General features: G+C 39.8%; 1 protein-coding gene across 3 annotated transcripts; it reads right to left on the bottom strand.

The window, feature by feature from the left end:
* Positions 1–849: 849 nt before the first annotated feature.
* Positions 850–17,577, bottom strand: LOC119725940 (glucose-6-phosphate exchanger SLC37A4-like). 3 transcript variants are annotated; one of them, XM_038197558.1, is made up of 10 exons: positions 17,445–17,577; positions 14,435–14,608; positions 13,453–13,685; positions 12,296–12,431; positions 10,667–10,789; positions 9,817–9,990; positions 8,654–8,739; positions 5,485–5,598; positions 5,168–5,306; positions 850–3,418 (listed from the first exon to the last, which is right to left on the bottom strand). In XM_038197558.1, the coding sequence occupies exons 2-10, from the start codon at positions 14,574–14,576 to the stop codon at positions 3,252–3,254; spliced, it is 1,314 nt and encodes a 437-aa protein (XP_038053486.1). In that variant the 5' UTR covers positions 14,577–14,608; positions 17,445–17,577; the 3' UTR covers positions 850–3,251. The 3 variants fall into 3 exon arrangements, with proteins under 3 accessions (XP_038053486.1, XP_038053488.1, XP_038053487.1); XM_038197560.1 differs by having other exon boundaries at positions 9,817–9,981; XM_038197559.1 differs by having other exon boundaries at positions 14,435–14,603.
* Positions 17,578–17,582: the final 5 nt, after the last annotated feature.

The following is a 17,582-nucleotide window of genomic DNA, read 5'->3' as shown; positions in this document are numbered from 1 at the left end:
CAGGTCAAACCATAATGGCAAAAAGGTACAAAGCCTGAATCGGGCCAGTGTTGGTCCTTTTACGGCAAACCATATGGCCGCCGCATTAAGTATCTGGACAAACTGACCATTTGACACGATCCCAAACACATGTAGCTCCAAATTGTTTAGTTGCGTTCCATGACCCTGAAAATATAGTTTAGACACCAAGAGTTAGATCCAATTAGTGGCTTAAAGATACAATACACGTATTCGGAGATTTAGGTTTTAAATGGCAACCATGTTTCAAACACAAGATGGCCACATGTATTTGGACAAACTAACCATTTGACACTATCCCAAATGGTACAGTTGCCCTCCTTGACCCCCAAAATGTATGTTCTGACGCCAAAACTTTAATCCCAAGTGGCTTACAAGATGAGATATTGGTAGATATAGGTTTGTAATGGCCGCCATCTTTAAAATCCAAGACGGCCGCCAAAATGTCATCGGATAAGTTGGTTCCTATCAAAAATTGAAAGCTAAGGCATTGAGGAGCGTGTATGGAAAATTTGGCGCTTTTGTCCGGAATGTCCACATCCATTCACTCATGTAATACGATCGTTTGCTCTTCATGTATTTTGTTTGTTTCCAACAATAACAACACTCAATATCCAAAGAAGAATGTTTAAAACGTAACCTGTTGAACTTTCAGCTCGGTGGATATTACCCTTTGGGAGAAATGGGTGACTGAACACCACGTGCCACAACCTTTTGAGTTTTGATTATAAAACACAATTTTGTCAATAGAACTCTTTATTTAAATTAAAAAATCAGTCAATTGACTGATCGTTAGAAATCGTCACACATTCATGTACATTTCAGACGGAATAATTTCACAGGGTGTTTAGTACCAGTTCGATCTTTAATCCAAGTAAGGTTCTTGATAGCAATTTGGTGGGTTACGTTTGAGATTATTTAAATGATCCTACATCTACATGTACATGCCTTTCAAGGTTTCATAGTGAACATTTCTAGATTACCTTTTCCACATTCATAACACTTACTCTTAATTATCACAAAGATATTGAAGTAGCACCTGATTTTTTTTTTATATTTCAGAAGAATTAATGCATTGCACAATATTGGAATAGAATCAAATGAAAAATTACAAAATTAGACAAAAACATACAAACGATTACAAAAGAAGAACATGACACGAACAGAATCACTGATTGCGGGTAATTTAAGAAAAAAGGAAAAGGGTCTGTCGGCACTAACAGTTACAACTTGTAACTTTATGGGTGAGACATGGGAGGTGGATTTCAAAGCTGTTTTTTTGCTAAGATTTTTTTTTTTTTTTAACATTCCTGTATTATTCGTGATTGCACTGATAAAATAATAAGGCTGATTCACTGGATATGTAGGAAATTACTCGGCCATCTTCAAGATGAAATGTAGGATAATGTTCATAACATGGACGGGCACTCTTGATTCATACTATATGTTCTTTTCATAATAAATCCCACCCATGTTCCATTTATAGTACACATTCAATGAAGAATTAGTATCATTCAACATTAAAGCAACCTGTTAAGTATTTATGAAATTATGATGCGACTTGATACATGTTCATAAAATGAACAGAAATTTGTGACACAATTTCTGTCCCTGTTATGAACATGAAGTCTTGAAGATGTGCCCACCCTGTAGTTAAAAATATCTAGAGGTTTAACCTGAGATTGGCCAGTGACAATCTCTCAATGGATAAATGGATAGCTTTACATTAGGAACAAATTTGGGATAATTCATGTATTTTATTAACTGCTTCCCACCACTTAAAAATGAAATGTCTGTCCATGTTATGAACGTTAAATCTTGAAGATAATCCTCTGTAATTTCTCGAAACCTGAGAAATTTATCAAACTTGTTCGTGGGTAATGTTCTCACCAAGATATAGGATGAAGAATGATGGAAAACTTAACGTATTACTTCATATATCGACTCCTGTCCATGGTTCCCTCTAAATGTCACACTTTTGTAACCGTTAGTGTGGACAGACCCAAAAAGCAAAAGACAAATTGTTGATTGCAAGCTTGAGTTGCACATTTAAGGCTTGAATTTTTTGAATACTTACTGCGAGTAAAAGTTACATCTATACGTCAATGTTAAAAACTTCTTACTGAATACTGAATATACATATACTCATGAAATTCTGCTTTTGACTTCATTGAATCAACCGAAAAATACACTTCTGCTTGATGGATTCTAGTAAATATTTCGGGAGGTTGTAAATTTATATTTACTGATTCAGAAAATCTGAAAACATCTAATTGGTCTGTTCCACCCCAAAATGACTTCACATGGCCTTTGTGCAAAAACTACTTCTGCAACTGTGTCCGGGTTTCTTTGGGGCAGGTCTCACATTTTATCAACACCAATTGTTTGAGAGAGCCCCAATTATCATCACAACGTTTCATGATAAAGGTTGCATCTCTCTTGACCTTCCCAAGACCTGCAAAATCCTCACTACATGCTGAGCAACAAGTCTTTCGAAGCCATTTGCTCAGCACGTACGGTAGCTCACAAAACATCTCTGTCTGCGGTGAATTTTCGCTGAGTTTTCTGCCTCGCAAGGCCATGAGGCAAATTTTGATTTTTTTCGCCTATCTTGTGAGGTCAACCTGAGCTATGTGCTGAGCTAAAAAATTAACTAACCAATGAAAGCACATACTCTGGTCACGAGATTTCAAGATGGCGGCCCCAATCGAAAGCTGAGAGTCAGTTACTTTGTCTTCAACTATATTTTAGAGGGCAAGCTGGTTGAGTTGTGGCCAGGTTATCCTTGTTTGTCGGTCGCATGATTTTAACAACAGGGACAAAAACAAACACCAGCAGGCTTTAGAAGAAATTGAAAAAACGATATCACATAGCTCAGGTTTTACCACGAGGTGAGTTTTTCACCTTGCAAGGCAAACAAAACAACAACAAAAAACAAACAGGATCTGCCTCACGGCCTCGAGAGGCAGAAACTCAGCAAAAACTCATCGCACACGGGAATATTTTGAGATCTACATTTACGTGCTGAGCAAACGGCCTTGATGACGTTTCGCTCAGCATGTCGTTCTCGTGTGCGGTGGGCTTTAACTGCTCTCGGTAAAAAAAAGCTCTCAAACATACAATTTTTTGTCATTAACATGAAACCAATTTGATTAAATTGTGACGGAATAAACAACAACACTGATAGAAAAAGGACAGTACCAACCACTGTTTATAAATTACCCGCAATCATGTCACTCCACTTTAATTGATGGCTTTCCAATCCTAGCCTCCACTTTTCTGGCAGCTACTAGAATCATTAGACTGGTTAGCGACATGGCCTCCAGACACATCAGCACTACGGACCAGTCAAACCTCTCTGCTATGTAGGTCAGTGGGTAACCTGCCATCAGAACGCCAACTGAGGAAAAAGCAAACATGTATAACTCTGTACAGTGTAAGATTTGCGCTTGACACAGTGGCCTCTTGTTCGTGCAGCTGTGGTGCAGTGCGTTGCCAACTTGTTCCCTTTTACACGCACACATAGTGTTTGAACATTGTTTTAGTTTGAGTGTCGAAGGGAAAAAGTTTTTCTACCGTTTTTAGCCATTTACTGTTTATGTTATAAGCTGTTATAGGTACCGTTCTCGTTTAAGCTGTTTAAGCTTTTACCAGACATGTGCATTGTATCAATAAATTACTGAATATCAACAGCTTGGAGTCTTTCTTCAATGGTATGGAGTACCGAAGTGTGACGTCATTTAGAGCCAGAAAGTGTAGTGCAAACGAATGGAGCACGCGCATGTGTTGGTTCACGAGCTGAATCACGCGCTAATATCTTTCACACACACATTTTATGTGCGTGACGTATTCACTTCGGTACTCCATTGCGGAACGCGCCAGAATCTGTGAGAACCTGTCGTACACTCATCGGTACGGAAGATCTTACATTCAGGGTGTCTCAAAATAAATCATATCCTGATATGCCTACATAAGCCGGGCAAGTCTTGCTCCATGACTGAGTTTTTCATTTGTTCCCTGTGCTGTCTGTCTTGTGCATGCAGTGCAAGGGTGATCCTTTCTAGGTTACCGAAAACTGCTCAAGTGGAGGGGACTCTATATAATCAACACCGGCCTGCCGCTAGTATCTCCTGTTGTATTCTATGCATGTACTGTATTCTATGCGTGTACTAGTAGAGTGTATTCTAAACACGCATACACATCTGTTCTAAACCCACCATAGGCATATAGGTTTTACTATGAAACCCACTTACCGCGCGAACAGTATAATAGCCCCATCTATTGGTGTATTGTATAGTGTACTACGCATATCTGGTTTAGAGCGCCCTGCATGCACTTATTGCACTACACGCGTGGCGCTATAATAGCGCCCACTATTGGTGTACTTCACTTTGGTAATTCGGGAACGGAATATAAAAGCACCCTCTATTGGTGAACTTTGAGCAACTGTATGCCCTTTGCCACCCAGCTAAAAACTTGTCTCAGTGCTGATCATGACCTCTTTGTTAGAGGCCATGTTTGCTTAGTTATCCATGAAATTAACACCATTGGATAACCATCCTGGCCTTTTTCTTTGAAGTTGCCTCTTTCTTAATCATTCAACACATTCTAATAATTTAATATACATTTAAAAATGGGTATTCTATATTAAATGGGTACTCTTTAACGTGTTTTTACTGCAGTATAGTCTACGTAGTCTACATGTCTACGAGGTGGGTTCCAGAAGGAATTTTTGGTGCTACCAGAAAAAAACACTGCACAGCAGCAAGCTGGATACTCACCAATATATACTCATATTTATGAGGTGTAGTAATCAGGCATGCAACTGGGAATTTAGAAAAAAACGAGGAAATTCCAAACCACTCAAGACTTTGTACGGTGTTTTTCAATTTGTAATGGCATTCATGAGAAGTAAACAACAAGGAAATCAGCGGATCCGAGGAAAAGTTGCATGCCTGAGTAATGAGCAATCCCTCTGCGTCATTTGATACATAGACATTTTCATTGAAATTATATTTTACATGAAAATAAATCCTACTTGGTAGCTAACGAAACGCTTGTCTACTGCAATGGTGGCTGATCACCGAGGAACTGGATGGTTGCATCCAGGGAGCATTTACGCCAAACGATCAGACCCTAGGGGGCTTACCATTGCAGGCCATGGCAGCAAAGGCATGGGAGGTTCCAGACAAATGAACAGGTGCGTTCTCTATGGCCACTACACCGTACACAGAGAAGGCTCCATACTGAGCAACACCAAACAGGAAACCAATGGTAAGAATCAACACCTGCAACAAGTACACAATCATAATCATGAGATTAGAAGAGATACATTTTTGTAATAATCAAGCATGCAACTGGGAATAAGCCATTTGCGAGTGACCTATAGCCTTTGGGAATTAAATTTTGTAAATGGGTTTGCGGCACTAGACAAGGGTTGTCATGGTAACAACAGTGTTTTCTTACTTTATTTGTTTCTATGGTGACCAGACTTCTGAAGATGTGGATTGACATGAGGTTGACTGCCTCCATGAACATGAACCATGGAAACCGAGGACTGCTTTTAGAATTTTTGCTCGCCTAGAATAAACGGACAGGAAAGAAACAAATTCCAAGTTAATATTTTCAACATTAGAATAAGGCTGTCCGGCCTTTTTTGATTATATAACCAACATACAGATCCTTGTCATTTGATTGGTGGAACTCACATCACGTGACATTCGTTATTGCTCCCATTCACGCCACGGCTCAAAAAGTACTATCCGCCCATGGGGAATGGGAAATACTATTCAACAGTAAGGCGCAGTGTTTGTGTGCAAATGCATGCTGGTGTGCGCATTCAGCATTGCGCGTAGTGCGTATTGTTCCAAAGAGCCAGCGCTACAGCGTTGGGTTAAAACATCTTCGTGAAGGGGTGGTTTGGAAGAGAGAAATACATTTTCCTCCAGTTTTGTATTGAAATAAAAGTTCAAATATATAAAAACGACAAGGATCTATATGTCAGTTATATAAAACAAATATTGAGTGGCTTTAAATTGTGAAATGGGAGGAATATTATCGCTCGGTAAAATCTGGACTTTTCCAATTCACTCGGCTTCGCCTCGTGAAATAGAAAAGTCCAGATTTTACCTTGCAATAATATTCCTCCCATTCCACGCTGAGCCACTCAATATTTGTATACTATTCAAAACTCTCTCATCAAGTTTTACATGTACACCAGATGCAACTACGTGCAACGCCGGTCAAAAGTTGCACGCAAAGGGGGCCGGTTAAGATGTGCATGCGGCGTCAATATTATGGACGGCTGGAGTGTTGTAAAGTAGGTATTTTATAAGGGAGGGAACAACGAACCACCGTCGACAAAAACAATGGCTTCTGAAGTGGCAAATTTACTATTAAAATAATATCACAGTCGTGTGCACACATGTGTATTTTTTCCCCGGATATTCAAACCGGCAAAAGGCTATTTGAATATTTGGTTGATGTTGGAATATTCAAATATTCCGCATATTCAGGACAGCCCTACATTAGAAACATACAGTAAGTGGTTCATTCTATACAGGGTGAGCAAAAAAGAAAACCGATGTGCGTTTAATGTGCATTTCACATGACATCCTGAAAAATAGATTCCTTTTCTAAATTGCTTTTTTTCTAGCAATACCAAAGTTATTCACTTTTGAATGAGACATTGACTGAAAAACATTGGCCAATGATTAGTCATTAAATAATTACTTTGCAATTTTGAATTATTGGCTGCCAGACAAGAGTTCTGTTCTTGCAAGGTACAGGGTGGTTAAAAAAAAAGACACCCACTTTTGACAGCAATTTTCACCTACCTAATGAACGTATTTGAAATATTTTTTCACATAGTAGTAAAGTATAGGCCTTAAACCATGTATGGTAAAAACAAGTTTAGTAAAAGTTGCAAAAATAGTGATATTGTGCTAATTTGAATACAAGTCACCAAAATCAGTCTTGTCCACGGGTTATTCTATGTAAATTGGACGTTTTCGTAGTTCATACAAATTAAAAAACCTTCCCACCAAAATATATTTTGCCCTGGTAACTTTTATTGAAGCTGTCCAATTATGCATGTCAGTGTTAAGATCATCTACTAAATGAGCTGTTGGCTTAAGTTCATTGTTGCATAACATTACATAACATAACAATCAAATGTCATGCCCTTTCGGATGTTAAGATTGGCTTCATTGTTAGCGCGTTTTTTAAAATGATAATGTTCAAGCATGCATTGGTGCATTTTGTGTTGAGAGTATTTCAATGCCCGAGAGAAAGATGGTACCTTTATTTATATTTTGATATTAAAGTAACACAACGAAAAGAAAAACAATTTGAAATAGCAATCTCTGTTTGAAGTGTGCTAATATTGTGCCTTCAAATAAAGCTCTGATAGCTGAGCTCAAGCGAAGGAATGTATACCTCCGTGGACAAACAGGTTTCGCACACGAAATGTTCAAATTAGCATAGCTAAACAACAAAATGCGCAAATGCAACAATTTTTTTTGTCACATTTGCTTAAAGGCCAGTACTTTAATAGCTTCTAATCGACAGTTAAAAATAATTTTAAAAAAATAGGCGAAAATTGCAGTCAAATGTGGGTGTCCTTTTTGGGGGGGTAGGCATCATACTCTTGCATTCTGCAGTTCACACATGCGTGAAAGTAAATCGTGTGCCGCAGGGACCACACTTACAGTCCGACAATTCAGGATTTCTGTTGATTGTGCATCAAAATAAGGAGACATGGTTTCATTACTCGTCAACAAAAACAAATAAAATGTTGGATATTAAATTTATGAAAAATGCATGTGCATTTTAGGCCTCTGAGGAATGATTCAGGCATACAATGTAATTGTTCCCTGCTGGTGGTAGGCATTCATCAGGTGCTAAACTGCCCTTAGGAGATAAATCTTGAGTTAAGAGAGATCAGTAAGCCTGGTTCAGTCTTGATCAAAAACCCAAATATAACCGGCCAGCTCGGGTGTTCTGTTAAAAGAGGATTCATGCCATTGGGAGCCAGTCTATCTGCTCAGAAAGCAAAACTGTTTGTGCCCCCCAAAAAACGTTTGTCTTAGAGGTTTGCAGACATCCAAAAAAGAAAAGAAAGGAATGTTTGAATAAAACATGGTTGGAATAAAACATGCACGTTGAAAATGTATTAACCTTAACCTTACCAACTCCATCAAAATCCATCCCCCATTTTGTGGAATCGTGGCAGATATAAAACCATTTGTTCCAAGTCCATCAAAATCCATCAGCACCAGTCGTGGATTCAATGGATTTGGTTCTGAAGCATTATGTGAAGCAGAGTGAGTGATGGATATTGAAAGATATGGTCATCTACTTGGTAAAAGTTAGTAGGCAGTTAGGGTTTTATAGAGAAAAGCTGTTCATTTTTTTTTAGCAGCATGGGGAACGTACATGTAACTTTAATCTGAGTTCAATTCTCAGTAATTATATCAGGCCTTTTTTTGCATGGGACTACTCCCCATACATGTATTTCCTAAATATTAGTAACATAAACAAACACAGAAAACAACAACATTAATAACTTATAAGGCATCGGATATCCATATATTGGATCAAACCATAAAGTCAAATGCAACGTTTCTATACTTACCCTGGCAACTAATCTGTCTGTAACAAAGCCGGCAACAATGCTGCCAACGATGGCTCCGATGGAATAAGAACTAGTGAATGCACTTCCTGGGGGAAAGAGGGGAAGAAAACAAAAAATTCAAGACCAAGGACAACTCATCACATGGGTAATTAGAGCCACAAGTTTATGATTATATTTTTGATAGATTAATCATTTTGGATTACGATTTCCATACCATGTAGACAGACGTGTCAAATCGATGCTCCAGGGACCGTCATAATTGACCAGTAAATTCTCCATAAATCTCATGAAAATCTAAGATTTCAGTATTCTTGTGCCACTGGCTTTATATCGAGCCTCTTGATAGTTATTATGCCGAGAAAGGAAAGAAAAACTCAGTCATCCTAGACCGGATCAGACGACTCGGTCAAGCCGCCACATGACCCCACTGACCAATCACCTGGCACTATCACAGAAGAAGGTGACGCCATTGACAATCTGAGGCGGGAAATTCGCACTCTGGCTGCCGACGTAAATGCCAAGCTCGACAAAGCCCTCCTGAATCAAGAGTCCCTACTTGGGAGAGTGGCAGATGTCGAAAGAAAGCAGAGAGATATGGAGGAGTCATTGGGCTTTTCTTCATCCTCCATTGAGGAACTTCAGTCCAAAAACACGGTGCTGACGGAAGGAATGTCCAGAATGTCTGCTCAGCTGGAGACGGCACAAAAGAACATCACCACCCTTGAAGAAGCTATTCTTCAGCAGGAGCGTTATTCCCGCAACTTCAACTTGCGATTTGGGGGCATACCAGAGAATCACTCATCAAACGATCCCATTGTTCCATACGACCAGGTAACTGAACAGCTTCTGACTGATAGATTCGGTATGGCAGAAGTCGAAATCGAGAACGCTCACCGAACTGGCAAACCACTAAAATCTACATCAGACAAGCGGCAACACATCTTGGTGAAGTTTTTTGGTATTATTGTGGATCGGGCAAAGGCCATGAAAGTTTCCCCACCGCTCACATCCCCACCCCGCATCCCTCACACCCCACCCCTCACATCCCCACCCCGCATCACTCACACCTTACCCCTCACATCCCCACCCTTCATATCCCCACCCCTCACATCCCCACCCTGACACCAGCCTGGCTATGGGCCTGTACGTACTGCATTACTCACCTACAGCATTCTCAAAGCCAATCTCCTGTATGAGATACAGCTGGCCCCAATCCATGATACCATAGGCAATCAGGGCTGTCAGGAAGAATAAGACTGAGATGACCCACAGAAAGGGACTGCTGATCACGTCACGGGTAGTTGCCGAATCTCCAGATGGACTCGCATCTGATGAGGCTGCATAGACATACATATAGGAGGACATTTTACAAGCAAATAGTGACAAAAAGACTGGTACTAAATACCTTGTGAAATTATTCCGGCTGAAATGGTATCATTCGCAAGAAAACAAACACTGAAGGTGGTTATGTGCCTGTGGTCAGTTTTTTTTACATGTGTCACCAACCAGTTGCAATAAAAGTGTGCACACATTTTACCTGTTTCTTCAAAATATATACATGTACAAACAATATGTGGCGTGCAAATAAAACATGGTTTGAGGGTTGATAGTCGATATTAGCTCCCCGAGGTATTGGAAGTGACTAGTCTGTCAACTTCCCATGCCGAGGAGAGCTATCGGTGAATGGTGCGCAAAGTTTGCACGCATGCATATTATCAGATGTTCCGGGAAAACGGATCAGGACAAAAGGATGGCCTTTTCTCCCCCCCCCCCCCCAAAAAAAATGGATAAAAAGTTGCAACCTGACGCCACTTCAGCGGTTGTGTTCAAAGTCTATGGGGAGTCAAGAAAATGTTCCAAGTATTTCTTAACAAAATTGGAAATGTTTCTCAGTCCCAGATTCATGTCTTATCATCATTTTTGCAATGACTGACCTTTATTGAGATGATTATATGAAGAAAAAAGTGGCGTCAGGTTGCAACATTTTTTCCAAAAACTGAAGTAGATAATTACCGTCTTTATTACTTGAGGTGGCTTTGGTGGGCTCTGAGGAAGCTAACGGTTCCAGGCCAGCCTCAGCAGGAGAGTTCTTGATCATGAGGAATGACACACATGACATGCCGATGCCTAACACACCTAGTGACAAGTGTGAGAAAAGAAAACCCATGTATTTATGAAAATTGTGCATGTTAATAATATTGTTAGTGCCACTGCATAAATCGTTCATGGTCAGTTACCAGTCAGGTCAAGCTGAGCAAGGCAATGACATTGTGTGGGATGTGATGCATCAGTAAACATGATAAAGGATTGTATAGAACTTGGCCTGCTGTACAATGTACCATGACACACGACATGTACATTGTACAATATTGAACATGTACTTTATTATAGACTGTAGTTCCTCTTGCCCAAACATTTCTGGCACTTTCACATGTACCAACTTTGGACATATAGCACTTACAATCATAAACATATGCATTGAATTACTTGAGGAACTCAACAATTCAACAAAAAAACATATTAAAAGGCAATACATGTGTATGCATGCGGTGCGTTAAGCATGACGTCATTTCAACTTTAACCCATGCACACAGCACACAGAGTAGCATTCAAACTGTTGAAACCAGAAGATCGTGTACATGTACACGTAGTACCGAGTGACATGCTAGTAATCAGTATGTGAATTGTTTTGGTTTGCTGAAAGAACGCTTATCTTTTTTGTGATCCGTGGACAGAACTTTAAAACGGTGGTTGTGTTTAAAATTCCGTAACTTGAAAAGTACATTGAATGATTCTTGTACTAAAAGAAAGCTTATTAATTGGGCTTTCATATCCTAGAGTTTGAGAGTGCTCCATGTAGAACTTCATTAAATAATTGGTCCTGCCATTTGGGTTTCCTTTTTTTTTTACTGACACCCTGTATAATTACAATGTAGGTGTGTACATGTTGGTATGGTATACATGCATTAAATAGAAAGAAACACAGACACTGGCTACACTTGTATGTCAAAGTCTAACAAACCTGCCATTCCATGCTGATGCATTTGACCTTTGGAACTAAGAGTAAGAAAACAATTCAAACTTTTCTCTATCCCAACCAAATCTTAAAATAGCCTGATTTCCTAAATACAGTTTCTCAATGCCCTTCACAAGTGCAGTCACTTATCTCAAGTGTTTACTCAGCTAATCAAAAGTTCACCAAAAGGCCTGAAATATCTGAGCGTATTCCTACGTATTTCTTTTAATAACCTTTTTGCAGTAATCCAGCGCACTTAAATAGTTCACCTGAAGAAATAAAACAACAATTTTCCAATCTCTGTTATCACTGATCAGAATTAATCAAAGCAGTAATTCACACTTGAATTAGAATCACCTAGAATAGGGGCTTGACCTCATTCGTCAAATGGGGGCGCCCTTTTCTATGGTTTTCTGTTCGGTTAATGTTATGTTAATTACACGATAACACCATTGCATGTTAAGTCACTTTGTAGTGCCACCATTCAACCTATTAGCCTGTTTGAGATATATGGCGCTGTTTGATTTTGGTAAAGTCTTTTGGATAATAATTTACCCAAAACCGAAGAGTGCCCTCCTATTTTGTCCGCCATATTTGAAGTAGGATTAGGCTAATATTCCTCCTACCTCCTATGTACATTGCCGTCCTCCACCCATAATCCCTTGCAATGAAAGACAGACAAATGGGCCCGACAACCCCAGCGAGATTGGCACTGGTGGAGAGAACGCTCCACCACAGACCCAGCTCTGATGGTAGAAACCACTACAATATAATAAAGACAAGAAAAGGAAGAACTAAGGCCAATATGTCATAGATTATTATGTGCATTAACATTGCAATCCAAACTTAACCTGGGAATCGGAATTTCTCTTCACACTTTTTCTCTTCCCAGAGAATTCTTTTTCAGTACATAAAGTGTGAAAAACTTTTCCATTGGGAAAACATTTTCACGCCTTTTCACACAAGTGGGAAAGCATTTTCATGTCTTTTCACTACACATACAATAAGTCTCTGTACTAATGACGTCACACTTTGTTTACATGTGCACTTTCCTATGGAGCCAGTGGGGGCCCACGGTCCACTGAGCACCATAGGAAAGCACACGGGTAAACAAAGCGTGACGTCATCAGCACAGAGGCTTATTGTCAATTGATCAACAACATTTTTGGACACTCGAACCAAGTTCCTTGTCTTAATCAAATCCAGTGCTGTGTTATGTAAGCTGTGAAAAATCCTGCATGTTGTGAAAAAAGGCTGATGTGGTTTGGGATTGGAATCATTTGCCCTTGCGCATTAAACTGAGGTCTTGCCATGATGATTGATAGCCAGGCAAATGATTCTAATCCCAATCGAAGCCCTTTTGACAACATGAAGTATTTACACTAGCTGACATAGCACAGCACTATGATTTAGGATTTCTGTTGTGCACCAATTTCAACGATCAAAAAAGGTTATAAATGGTTTCATAACTGGACATGAACAAATATTGCACTGGATATGACATTTATTGAAAAGGAAATATGTGTGTTTTATTATAATAGGCACCTGAAAAGGATTTAAGCAAACCTAGCATGTCATTCAGTCAAGTGATAATGATGATTCCTGCTGGTTGTGGCCATTCAACTAGTAATAAACTCCCCTAGGGGGATTAAATATTGAGATAAGAGAGAGTTGAAATCTTGACAGCACGGGCTCGGGCAAATACACAAATATAAGCACTGTACTCAGGTTTTCTCTTAAAAGAGGGTTTCACGGCTTGTGAGGCACAGGGCCTACCCGGTACCTGCTTTAGGACTTTTGAGCATGATGGCCAGCCGCCGCCCTGGGCCATGCCGTTCAGGAACCACAGCACCATAAACATCTGCAGGGACCGGAAACCAGTGAACTGGAGTACCAGCACGCTGGTCAGGAACAGTCCGCTGCTGAACATGACCCGGGCGCTGATCTTGTCTGACAAGATGCCGCTGATGAACTTGCTGATGGTGTAGGCCAGGGAAACACTGCTGGTGATAGCACCTGGGAAATCAAATGTGGAGAACAGTAGAGTTTTTACTTTTTCAGTGACAGGTGACTGCTTTCAATCACTGTTGATTTACCATGTCTATCATACTAGAGCTGTTCCAAATATACCAAATATTCCACCATCAACTAAATATTCAAATGGCTTTTTGTTGCTTTGGATATTCGAAAGATTGAAAAAATGCGCTTGTACAGACACGACTGTGATGTTGTTTTAATTGTTAAGTTGCTGCGCTTTGTCAGATGCCATTTTTTGTTGAGGGCGGTTCATTGTTCTCTCTCGCATTCAGAATCTGCCACTTTCGACTTGGTGTCCTCCAATGTCAATAGAGCGCTGGAGACGGTGGCAAAATACACGTGCTGCAGCCGAAAGCTTTTAATTCTGAAGGAATGCAGGATCACCCCTGATGTCATTGCACACCTCCTCAACCGTTTGGCGCAACGCACGATCGAGGAGGTGTGCAATAACATCAGGGGTGATCCTGCATTCATGAACAGAAGCTTTTGGCTGCAGCATGCGCCTTCCGCTACCGTCTCCAACACTGAAGACGTCAAAAAGATGTCAAAATCGACATTTTGAAAGTGAATATTTTTTTTGCACCCTCTTGCACAAAGCTGATGAAACTTGCTCCATAAAATTTGTCATGCCTTGTTCACTTGATCTGAAATGTTGGTTTACAATGTAATTCCATTATCATAAACAACAGACTTATTCAGGATGTTTTTGAACACGTAGTAGTACTCACCTAACTCACTCCTGTGCATTCCTTCTTCTTCAATGACATACGGCATTAGGAAGGAGAAGGATTTGCGATTCAGGTAGTAGAGGAAATAGCCAACAAACAGCGTGACGTAGATGGAGGAACGCCTCACCATGTAGGACTCCATGCTTGCTGAAGCTTAATGTGATGCTTGCTGTACTAAAGAAAAAAAAAGTATCCTGAGAAATGGGAGACTTTTGAAATCGAGACTTTGGTGGCAGCAAACACACCGGTCCTTTCCAATTGTTTATGTCATGTTTAGAATAAAACATGCATGCTCAATATGACGCAAACAGTGGAAAAAGGCCCAGTGTGTTTGCTGCCACCAATGTCTCAAAAGTCTCTCAATCTCATTACACATAAAAATGTCAATACGATGTGAGTTTATGGAAATGCCTGTTTTAGGGTTTGGAATTCACTTGATTACCTGGTAATGTGTTAAGTGAAACTTTCGCACATGATCAATTTTGAACATGTAGCCTGTGGTCTGTGGATGTGAAATTTACAGCACTACTTACAGTTACTAACAGCACTCACACATCAGCGCCAAAATGTAGACAAGGTGCCCCCCCCCCCTTCTGGATACGACACTGTCTATGACCCGAGTTTGGTTCCAAATGGACTCGACATTTTCAAATGAGAACAATTTTAGGAAAAAAAAAGTTGCAATTTTGACGCCACTTCCATGACTTTCGCGATTGTGTATCCTCAACCCTCCATTATCTGCGCAGGTAACGCTTGCATACGCGCGCGCGTTGCCACACACAAATTGAGGGTAAATGCGTAGAAAAAGGGGTAATCCTTACTTTTAGGACCCCGTTCCTATATATAGGAAGGGAAAGACTCACCAAAACAGCTGACTAAATGACACTCAAAAGTGACATTCTGATATTTCTTGACACATTTGAACAGTTGGCAATGACACCTTCTTGAGTAATCAGCAGGTTTAAGTTTGTGGAAAGAGGGCAGGGCTTTGATTTTAGAGGGAAATTCAGGGGTAAAAGACGACGATGACAACCAGAAAACAGACTCAAAAACCAAGATGGCAAACGTGAAAGCTCGATCCAATGAAAGCTCGATGCTGATTGGCTGACAAAAAATAAACATCTTAATTATTTTTTAGCAGCCAATCAGCATCGGGCTTTCATTATGTAGGGCTTTCACGCATGTGAGAACTAGTACAACATGCATGTCCGACTGTGAAAAAAGGTAGGAAAGTCACATTTTCTTTGATTTCTTTGAAAGTGCTTTCAAAATTACAACCATGACAACTAACATGAGTTTGTATGAAGAAAAAAGACTGCTTTAGGCAAAAAAAAAAAAAAAACATGTTTAGCGTCCTGCCTCTTTGACAAAAAGGAAGGAGGAGGAGGCCCTTTTTTTATTTTTTTTATTTTCAAAATGGCCGCCCGACACATTTTTCAAGACAACGCGGCCGGGCTATTTTTCAAGATGGTTACCAGCTTTTTTCAAAATGGCCGCCACTTGGACTCAGGAAATGACATATTGGCTTCTTATGGGCAAGATGCAACAGAAAATGAGACCAAAATGATGTAACTATGCAGAACCGAACATCTCTTCTGCGCAATTGCACCATATTTAAAAAAAAAAAAAAAAAAAAAAAAAAGGAGGCGGCCTCTAAAAAGGAAGCGGGCGGGGACGCTAAACATGTTGTTTTTTTTACTTCGCCTTAGCCTGCAAAAGTCACTTTGGTACTGGACAGTCATCTGTTTTGAACAGAACTCGTAAAAAATAGAGGTGTCCTAAAAGTAAGGATTACCGAAAAAGGACAGCGTAGCTTTAGGGGGTCTTACGATACAAAGTCGATGGAGAGTCAAGAACATAATTTGAAGGCAGTGTATATTTTGCCGGAGACGGCAAACCTTTAGTAAACGTTATTTTGCCGGATATGCACTGAACATGCGCAGTTACTGTTTATTTGTACTTAAAACATTTTCCGGTGAAAAATTTTAGTCTGGCTCCATGCCAAAATTATCGTTGTAACCTCGTATTCACAAGATGGGATTCAGACCATTTCATAATTTCGGACTATATTTCCCTTTTAAAAAAAATCCTCCAGAGCCACAAATCTGAAAAAGAAAATTCTGCAAAAAAATGTTTGAGACATGTTAAAATAATAAAAGAAAAATATTCTTATTTATTTGGGGATGAGAAAAGAAAAACTTTAAAAATGTGGAGCGGTCAGAATCGAACCCGAGTCATCCCGCATTTTAGAGCCTTTGCTACACAACTTTTGTTGGGAATTTAAAACATCTTATAATTCAGCCCTATCTTAAAGAGTACAGCGCCCTCTGTTGACATGGATTGCCGCCGGCAAACCTTTAGTAAATGTAAGTTTGCCGTCATTACCTCCGGCAAAATATCCACTATCTAATTTGGGTAATCCTTACCTTTAGGACCCCGTTCCTATATAAGGTTAAAAGACTCACCCAAACAGCTGACTAAATGACACTCAAAAGTGACATTTTGATATTTTTGACACATTTGAACAGTTGTCAATGACACCTTCTTGAATATCAGCAGGTTCAATTTTGTAGAAAGAAGGTAGGGCTTTGATTTATGAGGGGTTAAAGATGACGATGACAAACAGAAAATATGTTTAAAAAAAGCAAGATGGCGAACTGCAAAAAAAGGTAGAAAAGTCACATTTTCTTTGAAAGTGCTTTCAAAATTACAACTAACATGATAACATGAGTTTATCTGAAGAAACAAGACCGCTTTAGCCTGCAAAAGTCACTTTGGTACTGGGCAGTCAGTCACCTGCAAAAGTCAGTTTTTAAACAGAACTCGTAAATATAGAGGTGTCCTAAAGATAAGGATTACCCTAATTTGAAATGTTTCCACCACCAACATGACCAAGCACTTGACTTGTCCTGTCATGCCAGCTCTGTCATGATCATGCCTGTCAATATGCCTGTCAAAAGTGTCAGAACATGAAGAAACAAGCTTGAATGAATGAGTAGCCTACACTTACAAGTAGGTTAGGGTACGTAAACTTGACTTCAACTATCCTGTCGCTTCTCCATTTATAAACCATACAACAGCACGATGTCTTTATCGAGTTTTTGAAAACCGAGTTGCACGAAAAACGGCACGACCGATGCACAATACG

The sequence above is a fragment of the Patiria miniata genome, unplaced genomic scaffold (genome assembly GCF_015706575.1).
Source record: "Patiria miniata isolate m_02_andy unplaced genomic scaffold, ASM1570657v1 HiC_scaffold_19, whole genome shotgun sequence".
Taxonomy (NCBI): domain Eukaryota; kingdom Metazoa; phylum Echinodermata; class Asteroidea; order Valvatida; family Asterinidae; genus Patiria; species Patiria miniata.
The sequence above is the reverse complement of the archived record's forward strand: the minus strand, read 5'-3'. Positions and strand labels throughout refer to the sequence as shown.